This window comes from Theobroma cacao, chromosome 6, assembly GCF_053813885.1.
Source record: "Theobroma cacao isolate CCN51 chromosome 6, ASM5381388v1, whole genome shotgun sequence".
Classification (NCBI taxonomy): Eukaryota; Viridiplantae; Streptophyta; class Magnoliopsida; order Malvales; family Malvaceae; genus Theobroma; species Theobroma cacao.
The window spans coordinates 23,409,121-23,436,448 of record NC_142644.1 but is presented as its reverse complement, the minus strand read 5'-3'; the positions used below and the strand labels follow the sequence as shown (position 1 = coordinate 23,436,448).

Sequence of the window (27,328 nt, the reverse complement as noted above, 5' to 3'; positions counted from 1 at the left end):
ACGCGCCCACTTGCTACGGTCACTCTTCTCCTCTTTTGCTATTTAGTGTCTATTTGATTTGGTTTTTTTTTTTATAATTTATTTTTTAAAAAACAGAATTTAGATAAAACATGAATTTTTAGAAATTCTTAAAAAAATAATTTTTTAAAAAATAAAATTAAAAAAAACCCTTCAAGAAGAGCGATAGAGAGGAATTTTATTTTTTTAAAAAATACATATTTTTTTGAAAAATTTTTCTTTTTATTTCAAAAATATTTTTATTTATTAAAATAATTTTAATATTATTTATTTTATTTTTATTTGTACATAATTTATTATTAATTATAAATTTCATGCTATGTAAAAATATTTTTTATATTTTTTATTTATTAGATTTTTTATGATAATTTTAATTAAAATTAAAATTTATATAAATTATTTTACTAAACAATTTATTCATAAAAAATTTATAAATATAAATTTAACAAATAAATTTAGTTTAATTTTAAAAATTAATATTTTTTATAAAAGGTTTTAAGTCAAGAAAAAGAAAAAAAACTCCAGCTGACTCATGACTTTAAATAATTTTATAAACTATTAAAAAAATTATAACATTTAATTTACTAAGTTAAAAAAAAATCCCCCGCAAAAAGAGAGAAAAAAAAAGCTCTTACGAAGTTTGTGTGTTTTAGACTAGGAAGTTGTTACAAATTGAATCCAAAAAGAAAAAGGAATTGAAAGAGGAATTGAGGAAGAGAAATCGATAGATGAAGGAACCGTTGCGAAGAACGAAGGTGGTGATAAGGCATCTGCCACCGTCAGTCACCCAATCATTTCTTTTCTCTCAAATCGACGATCGTTTCTCTGATCGTTACAATTGGTTCTCCTTCCGTCTCGGCAAGTCCAGGTTACGGTTTCGATTTTTTGTTCCCCCAATTTTCATTTGTTTTATTCGTTTTAGAATTATTTCTAATTTAGTTGCTCAGCAATCATATGGAGCAAGTTTGTGATTACACTGTTGACTTTTGTTTAGGCCTTTAGAGATTGATATTTGATAAGATATAGTTATGTTGTTTCATTAATATAGTAAATTTTTTTTCTTTAGCAGTTGGAAAAAGTGGTTGAAATAATTGAAAGTAAACTTTGAAACTAGTTTGAGAGTCAAGGTTATTTGTTTGTGTTTTTATTTCTTTAGGAATGTGGGTTTTTTTTTTTTTTGTTTAATGATATTCCGTTTCTTTGCTGAGGAATAAATGCATGAAACGGAAAGAAATTTTTTTTTTTTTTGGGTAAGCAATGGAAAGAAATTATTATATTATACAATCCTGCAAAACGCTAATCACATTAGAAGACATTAGGAAGAACATGGGATTTAACTGAGACATGATTGATTTCTTAACATAGCGTGTGAATAGTTGCTTTAAAACTTGTGGAAATGAAAAAATCTTGAAAATTTTGATTGAGGATATCTTTTGAACACTGGCCTTATTTTGGTTTTTTACCTTGTCTTTGATCCCTCAGGAATTTTTTTCTTATTCTAAAACACTTTTTGCAGCCATAAGCATCAGAGGTACTCTCGAGCCTATATAAACTTCAAGAGACCTGAAGATGTTTTTGAGTTCGCTGAGTTCTTTGATGGGCATGTATTTGTTAATGAGAAGGGTATGTCATGGTTAAATCTCTGATTCTTTATGATGTTTATGAACTGCTGACATGTTTCTCTTGTTTAGTGGACAGCTTATGTGATGCTTAGTAGATATCTAAAATACAACTTCTGTTTGCATTATGTTAATTTCTTATTCTTTGAGTTAGATATACCCGTTGCTCCTTGTATTCTAAAATATCGTTTTGATGCCACTTTTTACAGGTACTCAATTTAAGGCCATTGTTGAATATGCTCCTTCACAGCGTGTCCCAAAGCCTGGCACTAAAAAGGATGGTCGTGAAGGGACCATTTTCAAAGGTGCTTCTTTTTTTTTTTTTTAAAAGAATTTTATTGTTATTATATGGAAGCTTTTGTGCTAACATTGAGGTGACTATATGGCCTGTTATCTCATACTATGTCTTTATTTTCTTTGTAAATTAGATCCTGATTATCTGGAATTCCTCAAACTGATTGCAAAACCTGTTGACAATCTTCCTAGTGCTGAGATTCAGTTGGAAAGAAAAGAAGTGGAGCTATCTGGTTAGTAATGATAGAAGGAATAAAATTGTGAATTCTGGATATGAGGTTTGTCACCCTTATATGAGTGTGATTTCTTTGATACCACTTGATTCTTTCTTAGGTGCTCCAAAAGAAACCCCTGTCGTTACACCATTAATGGAATTTGTGCGTCAGAAACGAGCTGCTGAGAGTGGAACTCAGGTATATTACCTTGGGAAAGGATGCTAGGTTATATCATCTGGGTTCCGTTTCTCTTGTATATTTAAGCTGAAGACATTGTGTGCTTTCAACTTTTCACTTAACATAACATGTTATTTTTAGCTCATTGAGCTTGCACTACTTCTTATGAACCAATTTCATAAGATAATGATGGGCATATAAGGGACAGGATTAAGGTATTTGCATGGTTTCCTTCTTGTTAAATTTCCACATGAATTGTCAGAATCCAGTTTGACCTGAAAATGTCCAAGACACATCACCCAGGCATGCTGCAGTCTAACATGTTAAGTGATGCCAATGTATATTGATGCTGCAGTCTAACATGTTAAGTGATGCCATGGTATATTGACTATATGATATTAATAAGTTTAAATATTAGTATTATAATATTTAAAATGCCAAACAATATAAATATATTGATTATATGATATTAATAAATTATATTTTATTTAATTTATATTTTTTATATTATATATTTTTCAAACTTTTAAGATTCTAATATAACAACTTGTTGATTTTTAAGTATTTAAAATTTAATTAAATATTTTTAATTTATGAATATTTTATATTAGATTTAATATTATTTTAAATTTATTAATTATTTACTTTAACTTATAATTTGTACTATAAAAATATACATTAATATTATTTTTTACATACACTATTCACCTGCTATGAATTGTGTCAGAAATGGAAATATTGTATCTGAAAACAATGGTAGTAAGAAATTGTTGTTTCTAATGATTTTGGAAATTTTGTTTTTGTTTTCAAAAAATAAAAAATGAAAACATGTTACTAAGCATGCTTTCTGTTGCTATTTTCAAAAAAATGAAAACAAAAATAGAAAATAGAAAATGAAAGTGATGCATAGTCCTTGTGTGTCCACTTTTTAGTTTGTTTTTGGTGACAGGGGCCAGTTACTAGAAGAAAGATTGGCAGAAAAGCTGGTGCTGCATCTACAGGCAAGTCTGGATCAAGTAGCAAGCGTGGCTCTGAGAAGAAAAAGGTGTCTAAGTCAATAGTTTTCTTATTTATTATATTGTTGGATAATTTATTTGAGCATATGGGAGTTTGCTGCTTGGATATAAACGTTTAGCATTGTGGACTGTGCTTGTTAAGTCACCCTACCGGTGAATGAGTGGCCTTTTATTTGTACAAGAGCATAGCTTCTACTTTATCTGGATCATCTGCTTTATAATTGTGACTCTGTTTGTAGTTGATAGTTATTCTTTTTCCCCTCATGTACAAAGATCAGCAAGCACCGTAAGGAGGCACTTGCAGTGGAATAAGATGTGACGATAAGCTAGTTTCTGAAATTTGGAGCATCTTGAGATTTCTCTGGAAAATAAGTGTAGAGAGGGTGCATGCATCCATAGGATACTCTTTTAGGTAGATTGGTCTAATCTCCAGACCTCAGGCTCTAAGGTGAGAATGTAAACAAGCAGGTGTAGAAAGCCCATATCAGTGACGCTGTTTAGAGAATGAGCTATATATTAGGGACCTGAATCTCTGCACTATCATAAATGCTGCGATGACTGATGAAAGGGATGGCTTTGTAGAATGAATTGTATCCTCTAGGCTAACGGACTGTTGAACCCAGAGGAAAAAGGAAAGTTTAGTTAGGCAACATCTTTCCCTTGTTTGTCATTTGCTCAAAAGATGTTCAACACCTAAGCAGACCAGATCTAAAACCAGTAAAAGAGAGTGAAGCTTACCATTCACATTGGCTAACTATAAATAATTTTATCTTGATCAAAGAGACTGAAGTGTCCTTATTTTGAGCTAAATGATTTTGCTCTTTGTCATGCCTCCTCTTAAGAAGGAAGAAATTTGTAAGAGATATTAAGAAATGTAAAAGTATAATGATATTGCTGAAAGCTTATAGAGAGAAGAAGGGCTTTGCTTGCACCAACAAACTTAAGGTAGAGTGAGGGTCAAGCAGCCCTGAACTTTGTGACACTGATTAAAGGACAAATTTTCCTATAAAGATGAAACTTCTTCCCTTTTGTTAAAGTTTCTTTTATCTTGTTAATCTGAAGTTTCTGGCACTTGGTTGCCAGGACAATTTGTTTTACACACCATGTAGCTTTGTCTGTTAGATAGCCCTTAGCTCTGCATAATGAAAGCTGAAATATTGATAGTTTTCATTTGTTTTGGAACCAACGGCTTGAGAAATTATCTAAATATTGAAGTGACACCTGTCTATTAGCTTCTGTTACTTTAATGTTCTCAATCTTCTGTTGGCTTTCCTTCTCTTCCAAGTGGTTTTTAATAAGTAAATCTTTAGATCCCTCCCTCTTTTGCAAAACTGCTATTAATGTGATTGCAATGTATTGTTTGGTTTTGCAGTACTTTGTCAGAAGCTGCCTAACTTATAAAGAAGATAACTTTAGTAACAAATCATCGGAGCAAATTTTGCATGAAGTTTTCATATTCTCAGTTGTTGTTTTTATTGCATCTCTCCCTCTGTCTGATATGGGCAATTTTAAATGATTTTTTTCCAATGATTATGTGATACTCTGTGTGCATGTGCAATTTTTTAAGGTGAATGGTTGTTATTTTTCATTGAAGTAAACTTGATTGATTGGCAGTATATTCTAAAAGACAGTGTAAAAGGTACACATCACAAGGACAAGTCCAAATTTTTTGTAGCATCCAAGCAAGAGGATCAGCCAGTGCCTTCTGTTGGGAAAGAAAAAAGAGAGAATGGAACTGGTGAGGGTTTAAATACAGTATTTGCAGGGTTTTATGACCACATGGCTAGCAGAATTTGTATCAAACATGCTAGCATCATCATTATGACTGTTTGTTTCTGAACATAGACAATATTCAGTTCTAGAGAAAAATAAGTTTTTTCTTTGGTTGCAATTAACAAGCTTCATGCAGTTCTATAGTGAATTGCTGGATTAAATTAATATGAGTTTCTGAGTGTTCAAAATCGTCTGTAAAAATATTTCATGTTGTGACAATGGATATTTCATAAAAGGATTAACCAGAAAGCTTAGCATGTTTTTAATGAATATGTTTTACTGAAAAGCTAATCATAAATGTTTCAGAAAAGGACTGTTTTACACTTTACCTATCATTAAAGCCAGTGGCCACCTGTTATTATGCATTTGATTTAGCAGTGATCACACTTCTGTTTCAAAGATTTTTCTTGTGCCTTTTGATTGATCATGAAGAAAAATATATCATCATGAGTATGATAAATGGTATGAAATACAAGAAATTAAGTATTTATCACTCAAGATGGTCCCAATAGCAAGGATATGAGGATTATCCCTATGCTACTTGGAATTCAGAGAGATTATACATCATTGTACAGATGTAGCTGGCCTATGGAGCATTGATATAGCAAAACTAATGAGGCAATGCTGCTGCAAATATAACACTGAAATTTTGTTTAACTGAAGTCCATGATGGAGCTTTAGTTTCAACCAGTGTCATACTTTATTCTACCCTTATTTGTCTCTAGAACTCATCTATATTTTTAGCAGTGTGTTAAAATTGCTGACATGAAGGTGTTAAATCACACTGACCTTTTGATTTCTTGTAATTATTTATTATACTGGAATGAGTGCAAGACCCACATGTTCTGTGTGAACTTACTTTTGTTTGCATGCGTGTCTATTTATATGTAAATTGATACAATTATTCTCCTTCGGGTTGGATTATATTCTTTCTGTTGACTGAAAGTTGGTGATATATTAAATACCTTAGGTTGCAGTTTATTTGGTTTTTAACTTTTCTTCTTTATTGTATTTCCCCCCATATTTTTTGCCTAATTAGTTTCATTGCAGTCTACGGCATTGATGGTCCTGTAACTGGAATTACTTTAACTGCTGATTCTGGGAAGAAAAAGATCCTGCTCCTAAAACCAAAAGATCAAGAAGCTCCTCATGTAAGATTTTTCTGTTTTTGGTCTCCTTTCTACTCACTCATGGTGTCCATTGTTATCTATATTCAAGGTTTATTGTACTGGCTTGAGAAGTGTTGTATGTGCTTGTGGACTTGATTTTTGAATTGGTTCTTTCAATTTTCTGGATGCAAATATGATGTCTTTTAAATTTCCTAGGTCCCACAGGGTGCATCAGAACAGCAGGGTTCATCATCTCCTGTAGCAAATTCACCTGGTTCAACTGCTCCAAAACAGAGTCAAAGACGTGAGGCTGGTGGAAGGTTGATAAGGAGCATACTTTTGAGTAATGAAGCAAGCCAAAATCAACCTTTAGCAGGAGTCAAGCCTCAGCAGAAAACTCAAACTATGAATTTGGACAATGTCAAGAGACCTCCTCGACCTGCTAATACACGATTGGGTATGCATGGTCATGTCTCTAATAATGAAATACCTGCATTGAAATCTGATGGTGATAAAAAAGGAGCTTCAAATGACAAGTTTATCAAAAAGGGACTGCATGGTTCAGGTTCTGGGAGTGAGAAGCATGAAAAACGTATAAGAAATAAGGATAGACTTGATCGTGGTGTATGGGCCCCTCTTCGAGGTTCTGATGTTTCACAAGCTAGTGAGGAGCGCTTCTCACCCTCTATGTCACAATCTGCACAGGCCTCTTCTAATTCCATTGAAGGTTTTGGGATAGAATTCTTGTATCAAGTTATTGTTCTGTTTGAATTTGCAAGAAATGAATCTGCTTAATGTAAAGCTAATTTACCTCACTTTCTGCCTTTGGTTTTCCTGTTATCCAAGGAGAAATGAAAGGCGACATACCTAATGGAAGAAGCGGGCGTAATGTTCCGTCAGAAAATGGTGAGTTTATCTATAATTGGTTGATTCAGTATTGTTGTCACATGCACATTCATGCAGTATTAATAGAATGCCATTTTGTTGATACCACTGCTACCTGAAAAATTTGCTTTTATGCAGGTTCAAATAGACATTTTGATCGGCGCTCAGCAGCCTATAATATAAAGGATGATGGGTCTGTCATATCAAGTGAGAGCAAGTCTTCCAAAAGAGGTGCTACTGGCTCTGGAGCCCATGAGGTCAGTAAACTGTTGTTAAATCAGCTGCAGAATTGAGCTGTCATCTTTTATTTGTTATTACATCTTTTTCTCTGTCTGCTTGTAGAAACAAATTTGGGTTCAGAAGTCATCTTCAGGTTCTTAGAAAATCTACCTAGTTGGTAAGCAATTTTGTATTTAATTCCGTTAAATTAGCTGATGAATTTTCTTACATAGTCTTCCCATATTTCTGTTACTTCGTTTTCTTTCTGGGCTTATGGAAGTAATTAATCTAATCTAATCTAATATAGATATGTAGAAGACAAAGCCTTTGACAAGAATGTAAATAATCTTATGTGGATAGCCTAGCTTTCTGACGTGTGGATATCCTGATTTAATGCAACGCGTTTTTTGATTGATGCTAAGTTTGATTAATTTGATACATCTTTAATGTAAAAAATAATTTATTCATTTAATTGCCTTTAGTCTCATTTTTGCCTTGAAATGTATTGCCTCCTATAAATCTAAAGGCCAAATTAATGGAATGAGAGTTTAAATGGCATTTAATTTATAGTAGTAAACATGGAAAATAAGAAATGTGGCATTTGAAAAGGTTGACTATATTATTAGATTGGGCAAATATTCTACTTCTTTTTTTGGAAGAAGATTAGGCAAGAATTCAGAATTTCAAATTTTGTATTGGAAGACCACATTAATTTCATGTATTTTATTTCAGCTTATTACATTACACATTTAATGATGACCTTTCTATTCATTTACTATAATGTCTTTTTGTAGTAATGTAATACATATGATCTTCCAACAAGAATATCTATTACATAAGTAAAAGGAAGCCCCTCCTCTAGCCACGTGGAGGCCATAGAAGAAAAGAAAAAAGGTATTGAAGAAAGAAAAGAGAGGTAGAAACAGAAAGAAAAAAACAGGTAGAAAGAGGCCCGTGTGCAACGCACGGGCCATAGTCTAGTTACACAAATAGAATTTTCTTCACCTCTGCTTTGCTAGAGTTTTATTCATATATATATATTTTGTCTTTGCAGTTAGATTTTGCTTTCAGAATAGTAATTTTAATCAACTATATTTTGCTATGGGTTTTCTTTTTTCTTTTCTTTTATGTTTTGGTTACTAACTAACTCATGACAGATCTTTTATAGTGTAAAAGTGAATCTTTGAGCCTTTGTGCGCCGAACATGATGCTGCCAGAGAACAGCTTTCTTTTGTGAGGGATATGGGCTTTAATGAGTTTATTTTGGAGGGTGATTCGATAAGACGATGTTGATTTGCAAGGCTCTACAAGACGCCGAGGGGAATTGGTTTGAATGCTGGGCTATACATTGATCAAGAGCCAGATGAGGATACTCAGATGCTGTATTCTAAGGCAAGTCGACCTGGAATGGTGTAGCTCATGATCTGGCTAAATAAGTCTTGTACGCCACAGGTTTCCATTTAAATTGAAGAAATTCCTAAGATGTTGGTAGTGAAGGAAGCTTTAGATTGAATCTCATAGAATGAAAAAAATCCATATTTTGGAATTGTTTATATGTGTAGAATATTATTGGTGAAGAATGATGTTTAGACTTTAGATTATCTTCAATATGGTTTTGCTACTTTATTATTATTTTTATAAGTTTTGCATTGTTTATTAGCCTTTTCAATTTAATTTCTGCTCATGGTTTATATGTTCACTGCAAGAAGAAAAATGGAAGCTAAAGAAAGAAAGAATCTGTTTCACTGCCAAGGCAGGGGCCAAAGAAAATGAGAAGCAACAAGTTAAACAATTCAACAGAGACCATATGTCTACCACTTGCCTTTCAAAAAAAAAAAAAAATGTCTACCACTTTCCAAATCATGTTAATGCATTTTCCATCCATAGCCATGATTAACCAAAAGTTTTGTTGCATTGCTTGAAGAACATGTAAATTACAAAGAGAATCACAGCCTATCCCTTTAATGCAAGAAAAAGAATAAATTACAGACAGGTGGCCCTAGTGTTCTACATACAAGAACGGCCTATCACAGCTATGTAATGACCAACCTCCTGTCGTCTGTCAGAAAATACAAGTAAAGATTAAAGAATAGTCCCCTTTTCTGTTCTTTTCTTATCTGAAAATTAAGCTAAGGAATCTGAACAATTTCTACTAATATTTTGTGAAGTGACTGTGGCTTTGAGAAGAATGGGCAGTGGTCACTCCCTTTAATCTTGAAAACTCCCGCAGGTGGGTTTTCTCTTACTAGCTTTTCTTGCACATCTGGTGAAAGAGCCCGATCATCCAATGTCTGAATATAGAACCGCCGCCCGGTTCCATACTTCTCCGGGGACAATGACAGTTTCTCCATGATAGGACCCAGTGGGGTGGGTCTCATGGAAACCATGGCCAAAGCAACATCCTGGGAGGAACCCAATACCATGTTTAATAATATGATTCTGTAAATTGGCTACAATGAATCAACTACTTCTCAGGCTTCTCACTTTCATAAATAGTGATCAGTCCACAATTTTCATACGGTATTTAACAGTACACCATGTATGCACACAGCATTTAGACTCGAATGGTATTAACATGTTCAATGCAACATTTCATTCCCCGTTAAACCCAACATGTCATCAATTAGTTTATCTTGAGTCTCTAACCTACATCATAACGTCTTCTTGCAGAATACAACATTCACTTGTCTAATGATGCAACTTTGTTTTTTATTTTATATTGTCCACAAACTATTGCATCACGAGTTTTCATAACCATAATGCAGACCAAACCAAAGAAGAGAACAAGTCACGTATACAACAACATAGATTGGCCCCAAAATGGCCATGTAGATGTATACTTCATAAGAGAAAAGGATGGAACACCTAGCTAAAAGCATAACTAGTCACAACACATTATGCAAATGTGTAATGTATAGACTAATGAAATGACTAGCCTAACTGCATAAGGTGTTTTGACACCATACAAATTTAGAGCTTCAAAGAAATAATTCTCTAGCGCTCCCATTTTCATACAACTTGGATTCGTTGATAGACAGTGGTCAATATTCTGTTGCAAGAAAAGAATAACAGAACAATGAATCCTAAACATATAGCCTGAAAAAGAGCTTTGATAGATTATTATGCAAAAATGAAGATTCTGCAATGGGGAAAAATGATAATCGGAAATTTCAAGGCTTGCTAGTTTGACACTCTTGGCCAGTAAGGCTATAGCATACCTTTGTTGGCGATTGATTGAAATATAACCCTTTCATTAGCTGGTTCTCAAACATGAACCCTGTAGGAGGCTTATCTTTGCCGTTTCCATGAATCAAAAACTGTGACTCCTGCATGAAACGTTCAGCAGAACCAAGCTGCAACAAAATTTTTTCGATGAGCCCATGTAACCAAATAAGTAAGAGCAATGAAAACTGTGGTAGAACCTTCACTAAAAAGATTCAGTAATAATAACTACCAAGGTTGGAATAGAATTGGTTCTTTGACATGTTTGGTCAATATCAGTCCATGACAAAAATACCACGGCAGGATGATTGTTCTTTTCAGGTCTAGCTGACAGGAGAAATTGATTCATGCTGGAACTAAATTTTTTTTGCAGGTCCAAACTTTTTATTTACTTCTTAACTAAATAAAGTCCAGTGTCTCCAGATAAAAACATTTATAAAACATAAAGGGGAAAAGGTAGCACGTATTATCATACATCTGGCAAATTAAATTGGATGTCTGTGAACAGCAAGAGGTATCAATCTATTATCATTCATCCAAGAAGTAGGGCTATAAAAGAGCAGATACAATTTATTCTAGTATGCGACGTTATATTTATTTATTTATTTGGCACAGAAGAAAATGCATTCTGGATAAATCTGTAATTACTTGATGTACAAAAATTGGCAGCCAGGCATTGATAAAATACCTCTTCAGCAAACACATCAAAAGGTCTCTGACCATTAGACACCATTGTAGCACAAAGGAAAATTGCTTTGGAGATCTTTTCTGGGAAATGCTCCAATGCATAAGAAAGGCATGCACCTCCGCTACTGTGACCCACCAAAATAACCTGCGTGTAATTCATAAATGCAAAAAAAAAAAAAAAAAAACTTAACATATGCCCAGGCTTTTTTAGATGAATAAAACTCATAGTAATATCAAATGTACCCTCTTACCTTCTCATCTTCAGGAAGGTTCTCTAGATATTGAATCAATGGTTTTGAATATTCTGCCAATGTAGTGACAGTGTTTGTATCTGTCAGATCAATACCAGATCCTGTGAGATCCAATGCAGTAGGCTGAAGCCCCACTTCCTCCAACTGAGCAATGGTTTTATACCAACACCAAGCTCCAAAGCCTTCTCCGTGTATCAGAATAATTCTTTTAAACTTGACATTTTCAAGAGATTCCAGTACCTACAAGTACGTGAAAATAGTATTAGACAAGTTTACAGAAAGGAGTTATAATTTAGAAAAATGTTATACCAATACAATTATGTCTATTTCACTGTTTTTACACCTCAGTATTTCTATTTTCACGTTAGCTCAACAGAAATTGTCTCCAAGAAGTTAATTACTGATCTTTTCACCAGCATGGACCATGTTCCAGATCCTTTATCATCACATCAAAATAGAATAAAGTTGGCTTTTAAAATTGCCGTTCGTAACACATCTGAAAGAAAGGTGATTCCTGTGGGCTTATAAAGCTTTACATTGATACAAAAAGTGCATATCATAAGATCCCCCGTTTATCTTTTCATCAAAAATAAAATAAAATAAAACAGAGAAGACCTCTTTATCTTCTCAACTAAATTTTATTAGAGACTTAAAATCTCAGTTGATACTATAAAATTGCAAATTGCTAAAAGCAAAGAGACTCAGCTATTGCTTTGCCAGGCTCTCCTTTTAAATTTTCCAATGAAAAGAAAAAGAAACACATCTTGTCCCTTATTTTACCAGCTTGACCATTGACTAATGCTGTTTTCCAACATGATTAATAACTTTTTCCTAACTTTTGCTCCTGTTTCACAATCAATCATCAAAACCCCACTTTTTCATCATAGATCCAATCAACTAAAACAGTAATTAACACAATGATTACACATGAAAAGACGGTCAGGAAAGCTAAGGTAAGTAATTTTATATTGGTATTTAATACAAAAAAAAATGCCCACCTTTTTTTCATTATTAGCTAATGGATCAGAGTGTCTTCTAGAGCTGGTGGTGCCAATTCTCCTAGACATGGATCCATCAAATCTCTGAGACAATTGGTGCTGATGAAGAGCCATAGACAAAGCTTGCCTGTGCAAAAACTCTTCTTCAGCAAGCATTTTCCTTTGAGACCTGCCCACTCTCTTGCTTCTGGATCCATTATCTTTGGTATCTTTCTTTTTCCTGCAAATGAAGCTATTACCCATTATTTAAAAGAACTCAAAACAAGTTAGTTTTCTGAACACAACCCAGAAAGCTTAAGGAGCATTTCTGACAGAAAAGCGAAAGAAAGTCCAGAGATTGTGCAGGAAAGGAGAGGTTTTTAATAGATAGAAAGTCGCATAGAGGATAGAAAAATATGTATATGTATATATATATATATATATTTTCCCTTTCAGCTTTGGGATTTTTTTATTTTTTTGCTAATACATAAGGATTAGTTGAAAAATGAGATAAGAAGAGAGAGAAAAGAGTAGGTAAAGAGAAGAAGAAAGCGCAGGGAGAAGTAGGCTATAAATGCACAAAAAAACATTAAACAAATGTGTGAAACAGCTCCTTAACTCCAAGAGCCAACTGAATTTAAGTGCTATTTATTGTTTATGGAGACTCTTCTTTCAATGCTTTGCTCTCTCTCTCTCTCTGTAGAAAATTGTAGACTTTTCTTTCTTCTTCTTTTTTGTTTGTATGCCGTTGGATTTGGGGTCACCCAGTTTTACCGCTAACTGCTGTTAACGCCAAGATATGACGAGTTCGGTGCGTGAAAAGTAGGAGGGACACGTCTTTCAGATACACCTGTTCGGTTCTACCATGTTAAAAAGAAATTGGTTAAGTCTTAAGGGAGATATGAGATGTGGATGTGGTTTAATGCTAAGCATCTTTACTCTTAATTAAGTCCATGTTTGGAGAATATTTGCTCTACTTTTCCCTATTCATTACCAACACAATGAACCCTTTCATCTCTTCCTCCAAACCTATTTATTGTACGAAATTCTTATTTGTTACATATTAGATTTTATCTCTATTTTACCTACGATGCAATATAAAAATAAAATATTAACATAGTTTTAGTGTCCCGATGAGTTGATTTGTTTATTCTTATTTTTAACGATTTTAAGATTGTTTGAATGTCATGAATCTAGTACAATGAGATTGAGATGGTAAGTAGATCACTAGTACTCATGTAGTACGAAGGACTTAAAACAATTGGCAGAGGAGGAGGGTGATTCAACATTTGTCAGCCTTGAAAAGTCGTCCACCTCAATCTCCCTTCCCTTGGCTATCCCATGTGAGAGATTATGTGGTGTGGTGATTTTAAGGAGGAGAAGCATCACAATCACCGATTTGTTTCTTTTCCATCACTAAACCAATGGAGGCAATACCATGATAAGGAGGGCTCTCCCATCCATCCCTTTAAACCAAAGAAAGGCTGATTTTGAGTTGTAGCTGTCTATTTTAATTGATATTTAAAATCCACGCATGAAGCATCATTCATGTTTCCTTTTGAATATTATTCTTCGGAGTTTAGGGCTAAAGAAATTGATATATGGATGCATGCACGTCAATTTTTTATTAATGCAATCGGATATAATTTTATTTTTTAAACTAAATTATAATTTTTCTTGAAAAACGAAGATTCATGCTGCTACTTATTATCTCATTTTTTTATACTTAAAAAACTCCAATTTAAGAGTAAGGGGGGAAATAATAGTACTATCATCATTACTAAAATATCATTGGTTTGTGCACATTATGGTCATTTCCTTAGCTATCAGCTGGCATTCGCCCCTTGCTGGAACAAGATGTTAAGTAGTGTTCATTATTGATGGAGTTTGTTACCTTAGTTTGAAGTAAGATTTTTGGACTGTCCAGAGAAACTTGTTAACCTAACTTCCGGTACTAAGCATATTGTCATTCCCTTCTTCGACAACACCGTTGATGCCAAGCAATTCTATAGCTATGTGGCAGTATTCTTTTATTAGATTGCTTGTAATTTCCCTCTCCTACCCGCCAAGCTAGCTGGGTTCCATGAGCAACCAAATTGCTGAGCCTAAGATCTCTAGAGTCAGCAACTAGTGTTTCAGAAAGGATCCCTTATATGGATTTCATTTGTTTCAATTCAAGCTCAATGGAGAATGTTTTCTTGTATTGACTGTGAAACAGGAGCCCCTCCTCCATGCAGCTAAGAGTGAAGTGACCATAGGTTTCCCCTTTTTCAGGTTAGGATTTGTGACCATTTCCTCAATTTGGTTACTGGCAAATGAGGTTCAACAACCAAATTAAATATTGGAATGAACAGATAACTGTCCTGTGATGACATCTTGGGGGTGGGGGCCATATTAATATTGGTCCGGGTGAAGATAATTTACGAGTCCAATTTGTCCATGTTAGGGCCACATCTCAGTACTCTATACCTTGGTAGAGCCTGGAGCCTAATTTGTTGATGTTTGACCAAACTAATTAGTAATGGCTGCATTAAATTAATTATTAGTTTGTGAAAGAAATCCCAAAAATATGAGACAAAAGACAGTTCATGATTAATCCAATAAAGCTGTGATTCTCTAATCAATCATGTGCCATTCTTTTCCTCTAACTTTGAGTTAATTATATATATATATATATATTGAGGGAATAAGATCAGATTTTCGGTGTTGGATTATTATCAGTTTGATCATGTAATATTCTCCCTCCACGCTTTCTTCTTTCAGTACCAACCAATCGGTAGACCAATGATGAGACAAAATTTACCCCCACAGAGCTTGTTTTCCATTTTGTATGAACAGTCAAAGACGTTTGAGATGCTGAGAGGTTTCAACTTTCAAACCCAAAGGCCGTTTGGGTAGCCAAGGCAGCTCCTCTCTGCCGCCAATGTAACAAACTCTTACAGACAAGTTTAAAACATCCAAAAACTAATATGGAAAATGAAAGCTCTTAATCAGGAGAGAAATATGCGAATTGCCAAAAACAATTAATTCATTAGTTGTTAGGAAGCTACACCCACAGTATCTATAACATCATCTGACTCATCAACTGCCATCTCGTTTCTGAAAAGCAATTTAAGGTATGGAACAACTTTGGGGAGCACAGGCAAATCTGCTATGTTAATGCTCATCATGTCAAAAGCAATGCATGTCTTGTGCATGTGTGTCTCATCAAATACAGGAATTTTCGGGTATCTTTGGCTGAAATGGGTTAGGACAATGCGATAAGCACCAGCAGAGTTTCCCACTTCAATGGCTTCCTTGGTTGTGCTGTGGTTTCTCGCGACGGCCTCCTCAACCAATCCATCCTCAAAAGTTGCCTGCAGTACGATCAACAGTAGGCTGGTCAAAATTATATTACCCTGGTGATGCCAATGCAACTATAAAGAGGTCATCAATTTCAAAGTAAATTCAAAGCTGAACAAACCACTCAAGAACCCTAAACAGTGAGATGACATACTTGATAGACATGGAAAGTATGAATACATTTAAATGCCACCTATCAAATATCTTAATCCTACAACAAAAAACCCTCTATAAATCGATCTTGAAAATATACAATCTTGAACAATGCTATTTAAGACAATTGACCGCAAAGTTATTAGCTTAGGATGAAAATCAATTAAACATAACTTAAATATCGAAATCAGTAACTTGCCTCATGTATGAGAACTGTTGCACCACGAGATGCATCTACCAGTTCTGGACAGGGCCTAGTGTCACCTGAGTACACAATCTTCCACCCTGGGATCACTTTTCCAACGCTGTTGACACGCTCTGCAGCTTTCAAAACAATGCCAAATGCCTGGGGACAGTGCACGACAGGAAAACTAACTAAAGCCTCTAATCCTGCTTCTCCTAGCACTTTCTTCAAGTTCTTCAGGAATGGATAAGCTGCAGAATGGTCAACTGGACTGCCTGGTCGCCTCCAATAGCTCTGCATGCGGCTTCCTCTAGCAAACAAAGTTCCATTAATATCTTGCATGCTTTCATTGTTGACATTTGAATGTCTTGGACTTCCTGGAGATGATCCATCATTATTGGATTCTTTATCGCTCTCAAAAGTATCCCATGAAGCTTCTGTGGTGCTCCTACAGTCAAGGAACTGCATATCAAGATCTTCAAGTCTTTGATATGCATCTAAATATCGCTTAAGCTGTCGTGGCCCTATAACCAGCAATGGTTCATGTGGCACTCCCTTCAATAAATCACGTCTCAGAGCAAGCACTCTCGCCAAACCGGTGTGGTGATCAGCATGAATATGAGAGATCCAAACGCATTTGAGATTTCTAATAGCAGTATCTGCACCATCTACACCATATCTGTTTCCCCCAATAGACCAACCATCATGAATTAAAAAGACAAGGGAAAAACCATGATAGCACAATATCTAACTAAAAATTTGTGACATGTTACCTTCTTTTCAGTTGTCCCAGGGTTCCTTCTCCACAGTCCAAGAGCAAACTTCCTTTGGAGAAAAGATTGATATAGACAGAGCTAACATTACGATACTTAGAAGGCTGGGATGAACCTGTCCCAAGAAGCACAATTTCCAGGTCATCTCTCCTTATGTTTTCCAGACAATTAGGCAGAGTATTTTCAGCCAACCATGGCTCTTCAACTATAACTCTATTATCATTCAAAGGAGTTAACTCCTCTCTACTTCCTTTAAGCCCACGCCATAACTGTCTGACCTGTTGTGCAGCATCTGCAATCTCTGGAATTTCTGAATGCAGTTCATCAATTACTTCAGATTGACCTATCAAAGTTGGAATATGAGATCTGTCCAGCCCCAGCTGAGCATAAGGACGCAATGTGAACTGTCCAAAATAAGTATGAAAAACTGTTAACCAGGAAACTGTTGCAGTATTAAAATTTTCTTAAAGTCCAGAGCTGAATATAGATAAACAATCTGTGATCTCCACAAAAGCTTCTAAACAGCAATATTTGACTTTTTTTTTATAGAAACCCTCTAACCACTCAATTATTTTCACTATATTCATGGAAGAAAAAGAAAAAAGCACTGGCATCTAAACCCCCCCCCCCCCCCTGTGCCAACACAAAAGAAAAATACCTTTAAGAGATTTTCAGCAGAAATGCTTTCACAGATCTTTGAAGCGCGACCCTGGTAAAAGGAAATGAATACTCAGTTGCCTCCAAAACTTTCAAGGCACAATCATCAACCTGATGGTCCGAAAATGTCACTTCTAGGATGTAAACAAACCTCTCTTGAAGCAATAGCATCTGATTCTTTGTAATTAAGGTGCTGAAGAGACCAGAAACCTGGAGCTGGAAAGAACTGTGGGCATAAGTAATTAAGTCGTGCTGCAATTCTTGCACTTGATTTTAGAATTGGAACCTCCAGATTCTTCCTGCAAACCGAATGACATGTAAGAGAAATCATCAATTCAATAGGCAAGTGGCGCAATTATCACTTTCATGCAGGAAGCAAAGTGGCTTACGTTTCATGTCCAGCCATAATATGTTGTGCTGAACCGAATTTCTTCATCCATTTCTGGTAGTTGGGACTGCTTACAACAGAAGCAGGACTTAAATGAATGACACAGTTCACTGGTTTAGTACCTTGTGTCAGGTGACCTGATACATCTGTATAATATCCATTGAGGCATTCTATGGACAACAATTCCTGTACATGAGATTCTGTTGGACAGTCAACCAGGAAGACAATGGGACCAGGAACAGGAGGATCCATTACATCACTTGGATGAACCTACACATATTAAGGTAAAAATATTATGGGTTGAAAAGTATAGTGACCGGACAAATAACTGATGCACCCAATGCATAGAGGGGCCATGAATATTTTCCTACTTTGCAGATCACCCACCATGATATCTAGGCTGTCTGACTTCACAGATTTACCATGTTGCAGCTCCCCATACTTTGGCCCAGCTTTTAGGCCCAGAGCCGCAGCCTTTTTTGGGTCAAATTTCCCCATAAGCTCAGGCAATTCACATACATATATCACAGACATTTCACCGGGCTTTATTTGGGACTGTCCCGAGCAATGTGGTTGTAGGAGAATTGCTGATATTTTGACAACCTCATCTTCAACAAGAACAATAGGATCTGCAACTTTACTTGGAGTAGGCATATCAGCAGCATCATCCGAAGTGGAAGCCGGTCCAAAGCTCTGTGTGTGAACCATAGCAGCATGTGGAATAAAAGATTTCATCGCACCAACTAAAAAATTGAGATCTGAGGGGCCCCAAATTTTGACCTTCACAGCAACATAGGCTAGTAATTAAGCAATGGGCACAACAATGTCAAGGAAAATTGAAATTAGATGAGCTGAGTACTCACAGTATACCCTTCTTCTCCCATGCCAGCCAAAGTCAGCAGCAAACCTGTGACAAAAAGTTAAAACTCAGCAATTGACAGGCTCTACCATCATCTTTGCATGTCCAGTCCTAAAATTAACAGAAAACTAAAGCTTAAAAATAATGGTATATCGACTTTCTACAAATGTTTCAAATTGAGATTCAAGATAAACCTGGAAGTCCACCCGCAGTCTCTGAGCAGACACGAGAGAGAAATATGTGATCTATCTGGAAATATCCACAATATCAGACAATCTTTATAGAGTGAAAGTGAATAAATTGGCACATATATATCACCTAGAAAACAAAAGTGTATTCTATACCTTTGACAACTTAATTTTATGCTCTGTGCAAAATCGTTGCAGTCCCTGCCATAACAACAGTTAATAATTGATAACAATATTGATAGGAGCTCATAAGTTTTCTAGAGGAATTGTATCTTAACATATTTGGTCACCACTAATACTCTATAAAGTTTAACTCCAAAACAGACAAGGTAAGTTAGGCTCCTGAAAACAGAAAGCTCAGCAATTATATGTCTGTTTCTCCAGCAAAAAAAATAAAAAGTTCCTATATTTATACAAACAAAGGCCAGGTATCCATTCTATGTTCTACTATATGATAGGCCACTGTACATTGACCACACCTCTCAGTTGAGCATCCAATGAATTGAAGCACTGCCGCTCTGGTCACAATACATGTTTCAGTCATGCGATTTTTTAACAATTGGGCAAGACCAGACAACAGCTTAAGCATTCACTTCATTGAATGAAATATTTATAGGTCACTATTAGGTATTTGCTAAATTAACGAAGAAGGATCATAGCTCTGAGATGAACCATACTTGCTACATTCCAGTAATTGCTCAGAATACATTTTCTGTAACTTTTTTGAGTGAACTAATAAAGAAGCAACTCTAATAAATAACACCTGGAATTATACTAGGTCATTTCCTTGATTAATATTTATCTCACCAATCACATTACTACTCTACTGCAGTCAAAAACTATATATATATTAAGCAGAGTTAGAATATTTGTTATACATAATGAGGAAACATCGGCCATGAGTATGCTTTAGCAGCATGCTGGATGATGCAAATAAATCCTAGTACTGAAGCTACGCATGAGAAATAAGTATGGACTAGTTTCTACTCTTTAGAATCCCTAAAAGTGTAGCAACATTTTTAACATAGGCCACCACGCTTACCTCCCCAGCATTAAAAATAAATCTTTGCTTGTCAAAGAAAAGCAAGACTGAAGGTGATGTGTCCTGTGTATCCATCCCAGTCCCCAAAATCTGCCATAAATTAAAAGATATCTGACATTAGCAATCAAAATAAATTAAAACTGCCCAACACTGTCAAGTAAAATGTTGAACTTTCACAAAAAGAAATCATAATAATAATAAATCCCAGTAGGAACACAAGACAAAAGACACCACCACGGAAACACCATACTGTGTGAAGTATCACTATTCTGCTATTCCAGTACGAACATCATGTTAATCGAACTTAATTTTTTTTAAAAGCAGTGAAAAGCAAAATCATAAATGATTAAAACCTAACCAATGACTTAAATTTAACATTAATTCTAACATAATTGGTTTATATAAAAGTCAAATAATGCATTTTGTTATCCAAAACTTTCTCATTTTTTATTTTTAATTTTTCAGAATGATTGTTCAAAACTATCCCTAAACAAATGTGACTAAAATTTCAAGAGTTGATTTACTCAACATTCACAACTTCGAAGTTTGGTCTCAAAAACAAAAGAAACACATTTCAGAAAACCACTCAATTCCCATAAAAAACCCAAACCGCAGACAAAAATGAAGAGGAAATTACCTGAACATATGCAATAGTATTAGTGGGATTAAGCTTGCGTTCTTTTAACTGAGGATTCTTGTTAGGCCTATCACTCTTATCTTTCCCTTCTGCCCTTCTTTTATTAAACCCAAAAGACGAAGAAGAAGAGCCTCCTGACTCCTCAACTGTTTCCTCCATTGCCACTTCTCTGCCTCTGCCTTTCCGCTCGTTGAAAGTGCTGCTTCTCCTTCTGGCAAGGTTGAGAGAATCACGATAGGGAACGGAACGTGGTCGTTTTGAGGGAGAGGAGGAAGCGAGGAGGGTGAAGAGAGAGAAGGGTTTTGGATTGGGTTTAGAGATGAAGAGAGGGAGAGAGAGAGCCGGTTTTACAGGAAAGAAGAGGAGGCGCAAGTTTGGAGAAATACATGGCATTTTTCTTTTTTTTTTTTGGTTGTCTTTTTTAACAAATTGGGAGGTTTTTGTAAGGGTTTTAGGCTCGAGGCCTTTTTGGGTTGGCTCGGGTGTTGCGGAGGAGAGAAATAACTGTCTTTGCAGTCTGCTTGGCCTTTGGCAAATCCCAATTGGCTCATTCATTTTTCTTTGTTTTGGACAAGGTGGAAAATATTGCTAGAAAACGGTTGGTGGCATACAAAATATTACTAGTTATAATGTTAAAAAATTCTTTAAATTCTTTAAATTATTTAAAAATTTTTAAATAAATTTTTATATATTTATTTAAATCAAATAAGTCTGATTAATTTTTATTGATCAAAGTTTTCATTATTGTTTTATGTTCATAAGACATTGTCGTAACATTGACGTAGAAGGTAAAAAATATAATAAAACAATATCCATCATATCATGTGAACATATCATGTTATCATGTTTTTGTATTAAATTTAATGATATTAAAAAGTAGAGATGGTAACTAACAAATACTCAAAGTATAAGGATTTAATTTACATAAATTATTGTACAGGGATTAAATTTATTCTTTTTATAGAGTACACAGACTAATTACATAATTTAATCAAAATAAAAATACAATAGCTTAATTGAACTCAATAAAAATATAAATGCTTATTTGAATTTTCTTGAATAGTTTAAGGATTTTTTTAAGATATTATGTAATATTACTACTACTAGTTAATTTAAGACATAATATCTACAAAAGTTTCTAAACTATTTAAGAAAATTTAAATAAGTTTTTATATTTTTATTATATTTATTTTGAGTCAAATAAATTTTTATAATTAGTAATTGATTTAGTCAAAATATCATTTATTATTCTATATTACATGACGCCGATGCAACATGTTAATATATTATAATTAATGATAATATAATATATTGATATATCATAATTGATGATGTTGTGATATGTCAATTTGTTATGATAATATGATTATGTAATATTTTTTACTTTTTACATCAACATCATGTCAATAACATTTGGATATAAAATGATAAGTGACATTTTAATTAATGACAATTAGTATTAAAAATACAAAGGTTTGATCAAATGCAAATAAAAAAATAAAAGCTTATTTAAATTTTTTAATTAGTTTAAGATTTATGTAAGCATTATGTTTTAATTTGGAAAAAAATTTAATTAAAAGTACATATTAGTTTAATCTTTTGCAAAATTTAAAACCAACCAGCTGCAGTGACTCAGTCGGTTAGCGCGTATGGCTGTTAACCATAAGGTCGAAGGTTCGACCCCTCCCTCTAGCGATAATATCCGTTTGGGTGAGATCTTAAACCCATTTGCGATTTGTAAACGTGGCCCATTTATGCAAATTGACAGTCTTCAGTTGAGCCCAAAACAAGGCCCATGATCAACGTTTGGCCCAATTTAAATCTTAGATAAGATAAAAAAGAAGCACCACAAAAGCCATGCAAAAAAACATATAAAATTCATTGCTACATCTAATTACTTAGAGACCTTTTTATTATCTTGAATAAAATATCTGAAATGGGTACTCTCCAGCTTAACACTCATGGCTTAGCTACCCTCTCAGTACCCTATAAGTTCAACTTCACCAGCAGCTCGCACAAGGCCCTTGGACTCTCCAGGCATCTCAGCATCTCTAGAGGAAGAATCAGAGCTGTTAGCACCGTCCTCGAGAGCGAATCCCTGGCCAGGGAGCCTGAGGAACCACCTGCAGTTGATTTTGCATTTGTTCATGTAAGTTAAATATGGTATGCTTAACGCTCTAATGACCAATATGTTACATATACTCAACATGAATTTGGTATTTAAAGAGAGATTTTGCATCTTGCGGTTTTTAGTCTGTTTTGCTCCCAGATGGTACCCCGGATGTTCATTTCCGTAGTGCTTGTGGTGGGCAGAAACTTAGGGATATAATGCTGGATAATAACATTGAGTTGTATGGACCATATGTAAGTTCATGAATTGCAATATGTTTTCATGTATGTTGACTTTTATATATGGCACTGTTGCAAAGTGAGTTTATATTTGCTGTTAATTTTCAGGCTAGACCTCTGTTAAACTGTGCAGGAGGAGGGACCTGTGGGACTTGTATGGTGGAGGTGAATTATACCACTTTTGGAGCTCATCTTTTTGCTGTCAAGATTATTATGTGATTTGTCATTTCTAGACTCTGTTTTCTTATGCAGTATGTAGTTAGGTAGATGGATAAGCAAAAATAATATTGTCAAAAGGATTAAGTAACACCTCAATGCAATATCAGTTTAATAAGATTCAAGTATTCAACACTGACAGTGTAGGAGTTCTATCCTATATCACCTGCCAATAGTGTGCCAGGCGTCTTGGTTGTTTTTGCTCAATGGGAATAGTTGCAATTATAAGTAAAAGAATTCTCTTTTCACTTAGAAGATCAAAGGAGAAATAATATGTGTTAGATTGGGTTAGTAATTAGAAGTTATTCCTTGTTATATTCAGTTATGTATTTCAATTTTCAATTGTATTTCGTTTTTACTGTTAGGTTGTGGAAGGGAAGGAGCTACTCACTCCTCGTACAGACAAAGAGAAGGAAAAGCTGAAGAGGGTATATCATAGCTTATGATTGCATGAATTCTTCATCATTGTTCATTTCATTTGGGTTGATCACGTTGTGATTCTAATGCCTCAGTCGATTCCTCATGACCATGTGGTGTAAAATTTCTCATGACCAAATGCTCTTTTTGGTTTCTTCTTTCCACTTGTAAGTAATTAACCTATACAAACTCAAGTGACGAAGATAATATGAGGATTTCAAAGATATGCTCATTGCTCTGTAATTGTACTATATGTGCTGAATTGTGAGGAATAGCTAATATTCATGCTCATGGGTTATTTGCAGAAACCGAAAAACTGGAGACTGGCTTGCCAAACAACAGTGGGTAAACCAGATTCAAGGGGACTGGTTTGTACTCTTTCACAAGGCCTTTCTATATTAGCAAATTAATCTTTCTGATGAAATGAGAATGATCATAAAGTGAAATCTCGTTTCCTTATCCGACGCAGCTGGTGATTCAACAACTGCCCGAGTGGAAAGCGCATGAATGGACTTACGAAACAATAGCCCCTTCAGAGGAGCCTTAACGTACTTAGAAGACCTTTTTGCCTACAGTTATTGTACAAAAATTCTTTCAAATGCCGCCTGCCATCAATAAAATTTTTCTTACTACGATGAGATAAGGTGTACTATTATGGTTAACTAAACTGTGAAAATTGGTATGAAGAATGAACCAAAAGCATTGTACCACTACTTTGCTTGCTGCTGGTTAAATATTGCAGAGGGTGTCTTCTGCCAGTGCCACACACAAAACACATCAACTCCATCATGTATTATACTTATATATATAGATAAGCCTTCACATTCCAAAGAGGCTGTCCCAGCTGGTCATCCCTTAATATGAATCTTAACAGAAAAGGTCGATTCCTTCATTCGTCTAGATAGGATAGTCCCCTTGTGTTAGGCGATGCTGTTCTCCTTTCCTTTATGGAATAGGGATGACACTCCATTGAGGTCCACTATCTGGTTCAATTATTGCAAGGATAGGACCATATATACTCCAAAACAAAAAATAAGCACAGTAAAGCAGACGACAAAATTGTTCAAGAAAAAAAAAAAAAGAGTGGCTGCACATCACCAACCTCATCCATTTCCACAAAGCAACGTTGACAACAACAACCAAAAAGAAAAAGAAAAATGATGCTAAAAAGAAAGAAGAGCCCAAACCGCCATTCTTTCTTTTATTACATGGCCAAATGGATTCGAAGAGCAGGGCAACTGAGCTATGCCAGCTCAGAAGTCATTAGACAATGGTGCATGTTCAGACTGCATGAACACATTTCCGTAGATAAGTCCAGCCAGGCCACCACCAATTAGAGGGCCAACCCAGTAGATCCAGTTGTCGTGGAAGTCGCCGCTGGCGACAGCTGGCCCGAAGGAGCGGGCTGGGTTCATGGATCCACCAGAGAATGGGCCAGCAGCCAAGATGTTGGCTCCAACGATGAAACCGATGGCAATGGGTGCGATGGTGCCAAGTGAACCCTTCTTGGGGTCAGCCGCCGTTGCATAGACAGTGTAAACCAAAGCAAATGTGGTGATGATCTCCATCACTACTCCTTGAATGGCTCCAACTCCAGCGGCAACGCTGTGGATGGGAATTGCCTGCAAAAGAAGTAAACAAAAGCTACTTCTTCAAGTTTCCTAGACTATGACTCAAACAAAAATTTTGGTGACCAAACAGATTAATTATCCAATTAAACAAGGCAAATGCTAACAAGTGCCCCATAATGACGATATTTAGAATTAGAAAAACAATTTTTTACCAAGTACTAGACTACAAACATTGGATGGAATTAACTATTTCTTAAGAGAAACAAATGCCCTTAGCTAGGTACATAAATTTTTGAGCTTGTTATACTAGTAATTTATATTTAACTAGATGGGGAGAAGTCAATGAAACTACTTGTGTATATGCAATTTAAGCTTTACCAAGCCTCCAGTGACAGCCTTGAGTAGGAAGCAAGCAACGATGGATCCAAGAAGTTGTGCAATCCAGTAAAAGATGCCCGTGAGGATGGTGATCTGGCCACTAAGAGCCAATCCGAAGGTGACTGCTGGGTTGACATGGCCACCGGAGATGTTGGCACCGACGGCAACAGCAACAAAGAGAGCAAAACCATGGCAAATAGCAACTGCTATTAGCCCATCCGGATCAAGGGCAGCATCTGATGTCAACTTGTCTGCACAGAAAGAAAAAAAAGAAAAAAAGGTTATACCACAAAGAACAACTAGACCAATTAATGTAACATTATCATTACCCTTTGCATGCAAACGTTTAATATAATTTACACATGCTTCTACTTTTTTCATAGCAAATAAACTGTGATATTGTGATGTTTAAAAGTCTATCCGAATAGCGGGATTATAAGTTACTATAATGTTCAAAGTTGCATTCACAACTCTGCAGCCATTTTTGAATATTTGGAGTGAGTGGGAAGGGAACTAACTATAAGCTATGGCAGAGCCAACGCCAGCAAAAACAAAGAGCAAGGTTGAGATAAACTCAGCGAGATAGGCCTTGAGAGAGCCTAAACTGAAGGAATCATCGAAGCGACCGAAGGCGATTCTAGCCATCTTTGGAAGAAGAGGGAGGTTGGTGAAGAAGATAAGGATAGAGAGAATAATCCAGATAGAGTACAGAAACCTTTTGTGGTCAGATATATATACTAAAGAGAAAACATAGAGAAATAGGAGTATAATAATACAAGGTCTTATACATTAAACAGGTTCATGAGTTTCATAATGTTTTATTATTATTATATATGTGAAAAATTTTCCATGAAAGGGATAAAATCATGGAAAGTACTGGAGAAACATATATATCCAGTCAGTTACCGTCCTAGCTGTCATTAACGTGCTTTATTAGAAATGTCGGGAAGCTCATCAATGATTCTTCCATGTGAGTTGTGACCATCCTCTCTCTTTTGTGTTTGTCTGAGAGTGGATCCCATGGGGTCATACGTGAAGAAAACAACCATAAAGAAAAAGGGGACGATAGGAGGTGACTTGGTTTGGGCCACACAGTGCACCGACCACGTTCAAGGAATGAGGGTCGGGGTCGGTGCGATGTCAAAAATGAGTGGTCGAGTCTTAATCGGTACTATATTAAGATGAGATACACAGCCAGAGTCGGTAAATATTTGGCTTTTAACTTATTTTTCATTTGAATTATGAAGAATAGAACGGCTGAATTAAGATACATGTATTATACATACAGGGAGGAATCTTAAGCAACTTTTGGCCCTGCTTGTAGATTTACTATATATGCAAAAGGAGATAGGGGTTTTAATTTCATTTTAAATTAATATTATCTGTTTATTATTGAGCTTAATTGATTTGTTTATCTCATCAAATGGTGAGATTTGATTATCCACTTTGTATTTCTTTTTTATTAATCATTAGAGAATTGTAACGAGATCTCATTAATTTGGACCGTTGGATATAATTCAATTGAAATTACTTGTATTTGCAAATAAAGTTAATTAATAGTTATTGAGTAAGAATATACATCATCATATTTAATTACAATTTTATAATCTTCATTTTGTTGAATCAACTATTTGGATCCTTATAGGTTTGGCAATAATAAAATTCTAAAATTAGCTAACAAATGTTATTATTTTGACGTTAACTCAAACATA

At 35.1% G+C, this 27,328-nt stretch overlaps 5 protein-coding genes across 12 annotated transcripts; 2 read left to right on the top strand and 3 right to left on the bottom strand.

Annotated features, from left to right (window-relative positions):
- Positions 1-586: 586 nt before the first annotated feature.
- UPF3 (Smg-4/UPF3 family protein) lies at positions 587-8,981 on the top strand. Of its 6 annotated transcripts, none has more exons than XR_001928522.2 (14): positions 588-886; positions 1,535-1,641; positions 1,847-1,942; positions 2,066-2,164; positions 2,265-2,344; positions 3,273-3,368; positions 4,954-5,077; positions 6,163-6,263; positions 6,438-6,948; positions 7,068-7,127; positions 7,245-7,363; positions 7,449-7,503; positions 8,120-8,219; positions 8,494-8,981. XR_001928522.2 is itself a non-coding variant. In XM_018123375.2 (14 exons), exons 1-13 carry the CDS (start codon positions 747-749, stop codon positions 7,485-7,487), a joined length of 1,464 nt encoding a protein of 487 aa, XP_017978864.1. In that variant the 5' UTR covers positions 588-746; the 3' UTR covers positions 7,488-7,503; positions 8,494-8,981. The 6 variants fall into 6 exon arrangements, 4 of the variants coding, with proteins under 4 accessions (XP_088663282.1, XP_017978864.1, XP_017978862.1 ...); XR_016027018.1 differs by having other exon boundaries at positions 8,120-8,265; XM_018123375.2 differs by lacking the exon at positions 8,120-8,219 and having other exon boundaries at positions 6,438-6,678; positions 6,787-6,948.
- Positions 8,982-9,218: 237 nt separating this feature from the next.
- On the bottom strand, positions 9,219-13,188 carry LOC18595983 (putative methylesterase 12, chloroplastic). Its single transcript, XM_018123376.2, has 5 exons — positions 12,484-13,188; positions 11,486-11,725; positions 11,236-11,379; positions 10,544-10,678; positions 9,219-9,727 (listed from the first exon to the last, which is right to left on the bottom strand). The coding sequence occupies exons 1-5, from the start codon at positions 12,724-12,726 to the stop codon at positions 9,455-9,457; spliced, it is 1,035 nt and encodes a 344-aa protein (XP_017978865.1). The 5' UTR covers positions 12,727-13,188; the 3' UTR covers positions 9,219-9,454.
- A 2,284-nt stretch (positions 13,189-15,472) lies between these two features.
- TRZ4 (tRNAse Z4) lies at positions 15,473-21,116 on the bottom strand. Its single transcript, XM_018123878.2, has 12 exons — positions 20,686-21,116; positions 20,049-20,138; positions 19,163-19,207; positions 19,013-19,067; positions 18,823-18,866; positions 18,347-18,739; positions 17,961-18,229; positions 17,723-17,870; positions 17,573-17,623; positions 16,915-17,318; positions 16,157-16,820; positions 15,473-15,818 (listed from the first exon to the last, which is right to left on the bottom strand). Exons 1-12 carry the CDS (start codon positions 21,076-21,078, stop codon positions 15,501-15,503), a joined length of 2,874 nt encoding a protein of 957 aa, XP_017979367.1. The 5' UTR covers positions 21,079-21,116; the 3' UTR covers positions 15,473-15,500.
- A 1,448-nt stretch (positions 21,117-22,564) lies between these two features.
- On the top strand, positions 22,565-24,302 carry PNSB3 (NDH-dependent cyclic electron flow 1). 3 transcript variants are annotated; one of them, XR_016026946.1, is made up of 7 exons: positions 22,566-22,834; positions 22,939-23,049; positions 23,143-23,199; positions 23,616-23,678; positions 23,763-23,834; positions 23,973-24,035; positions 24,137-24,302. XR_016026946.1 is itself a non-coding variant. In XM_018123358.2 (6 exons), exons 1-6 carry the CDS (start codon positions 22,622-22,624, stop codon positions 24,212-24,214), a joined length of 585 nt encoding a protein of 194 aa, XP_017978847.1. In that variant the 5' UTR covers positions 22,569-22,621; the 3' UTR covers positions 24,215-24,302. The 3 variants fall into 3 exon arrangements, 2 of the variants coding, with proteins under 2 accessions (XP_088663207.1, XP_017978847.1); XM_018123358.2 differs by lacking the exon at positions 23,763-23,834 and having other exon boundaries at positions 22,569-22,834; XM_088807081.1 differs by lacking the exons at positions 22,939-23,049; positions 23,763-23,834 and having other exon boundaries at positions 22,565-22,834.
- A 453-nt stretch (positions 24,303-24,755) lies between these two features.
- Positions 24,756-26,414, bottom strand: DELTA-TIP (delta tonoplast integral protein). The gene is made up of 3 exons (XM_007024177.3): positions 26,135-26,414; positions 25,617-25,867; positions 24,756-25,289 (listed from the first exon to the last, which is right to left on the bottom strand). Exons 1-3 carry the CDS (start codon positions 26,259-26,261, stop codon positions 24,921-24,923), a joined length of 747 nt encoding a protein of 248 aa, XP_007024239.1. The 5' UTR covers positions 26,262-26,414; the 3' UTR covers positions 24,756-24,920.
- Between the last annotated feature and the right edge of the window lie 914 nt (positions 26,415-27,328).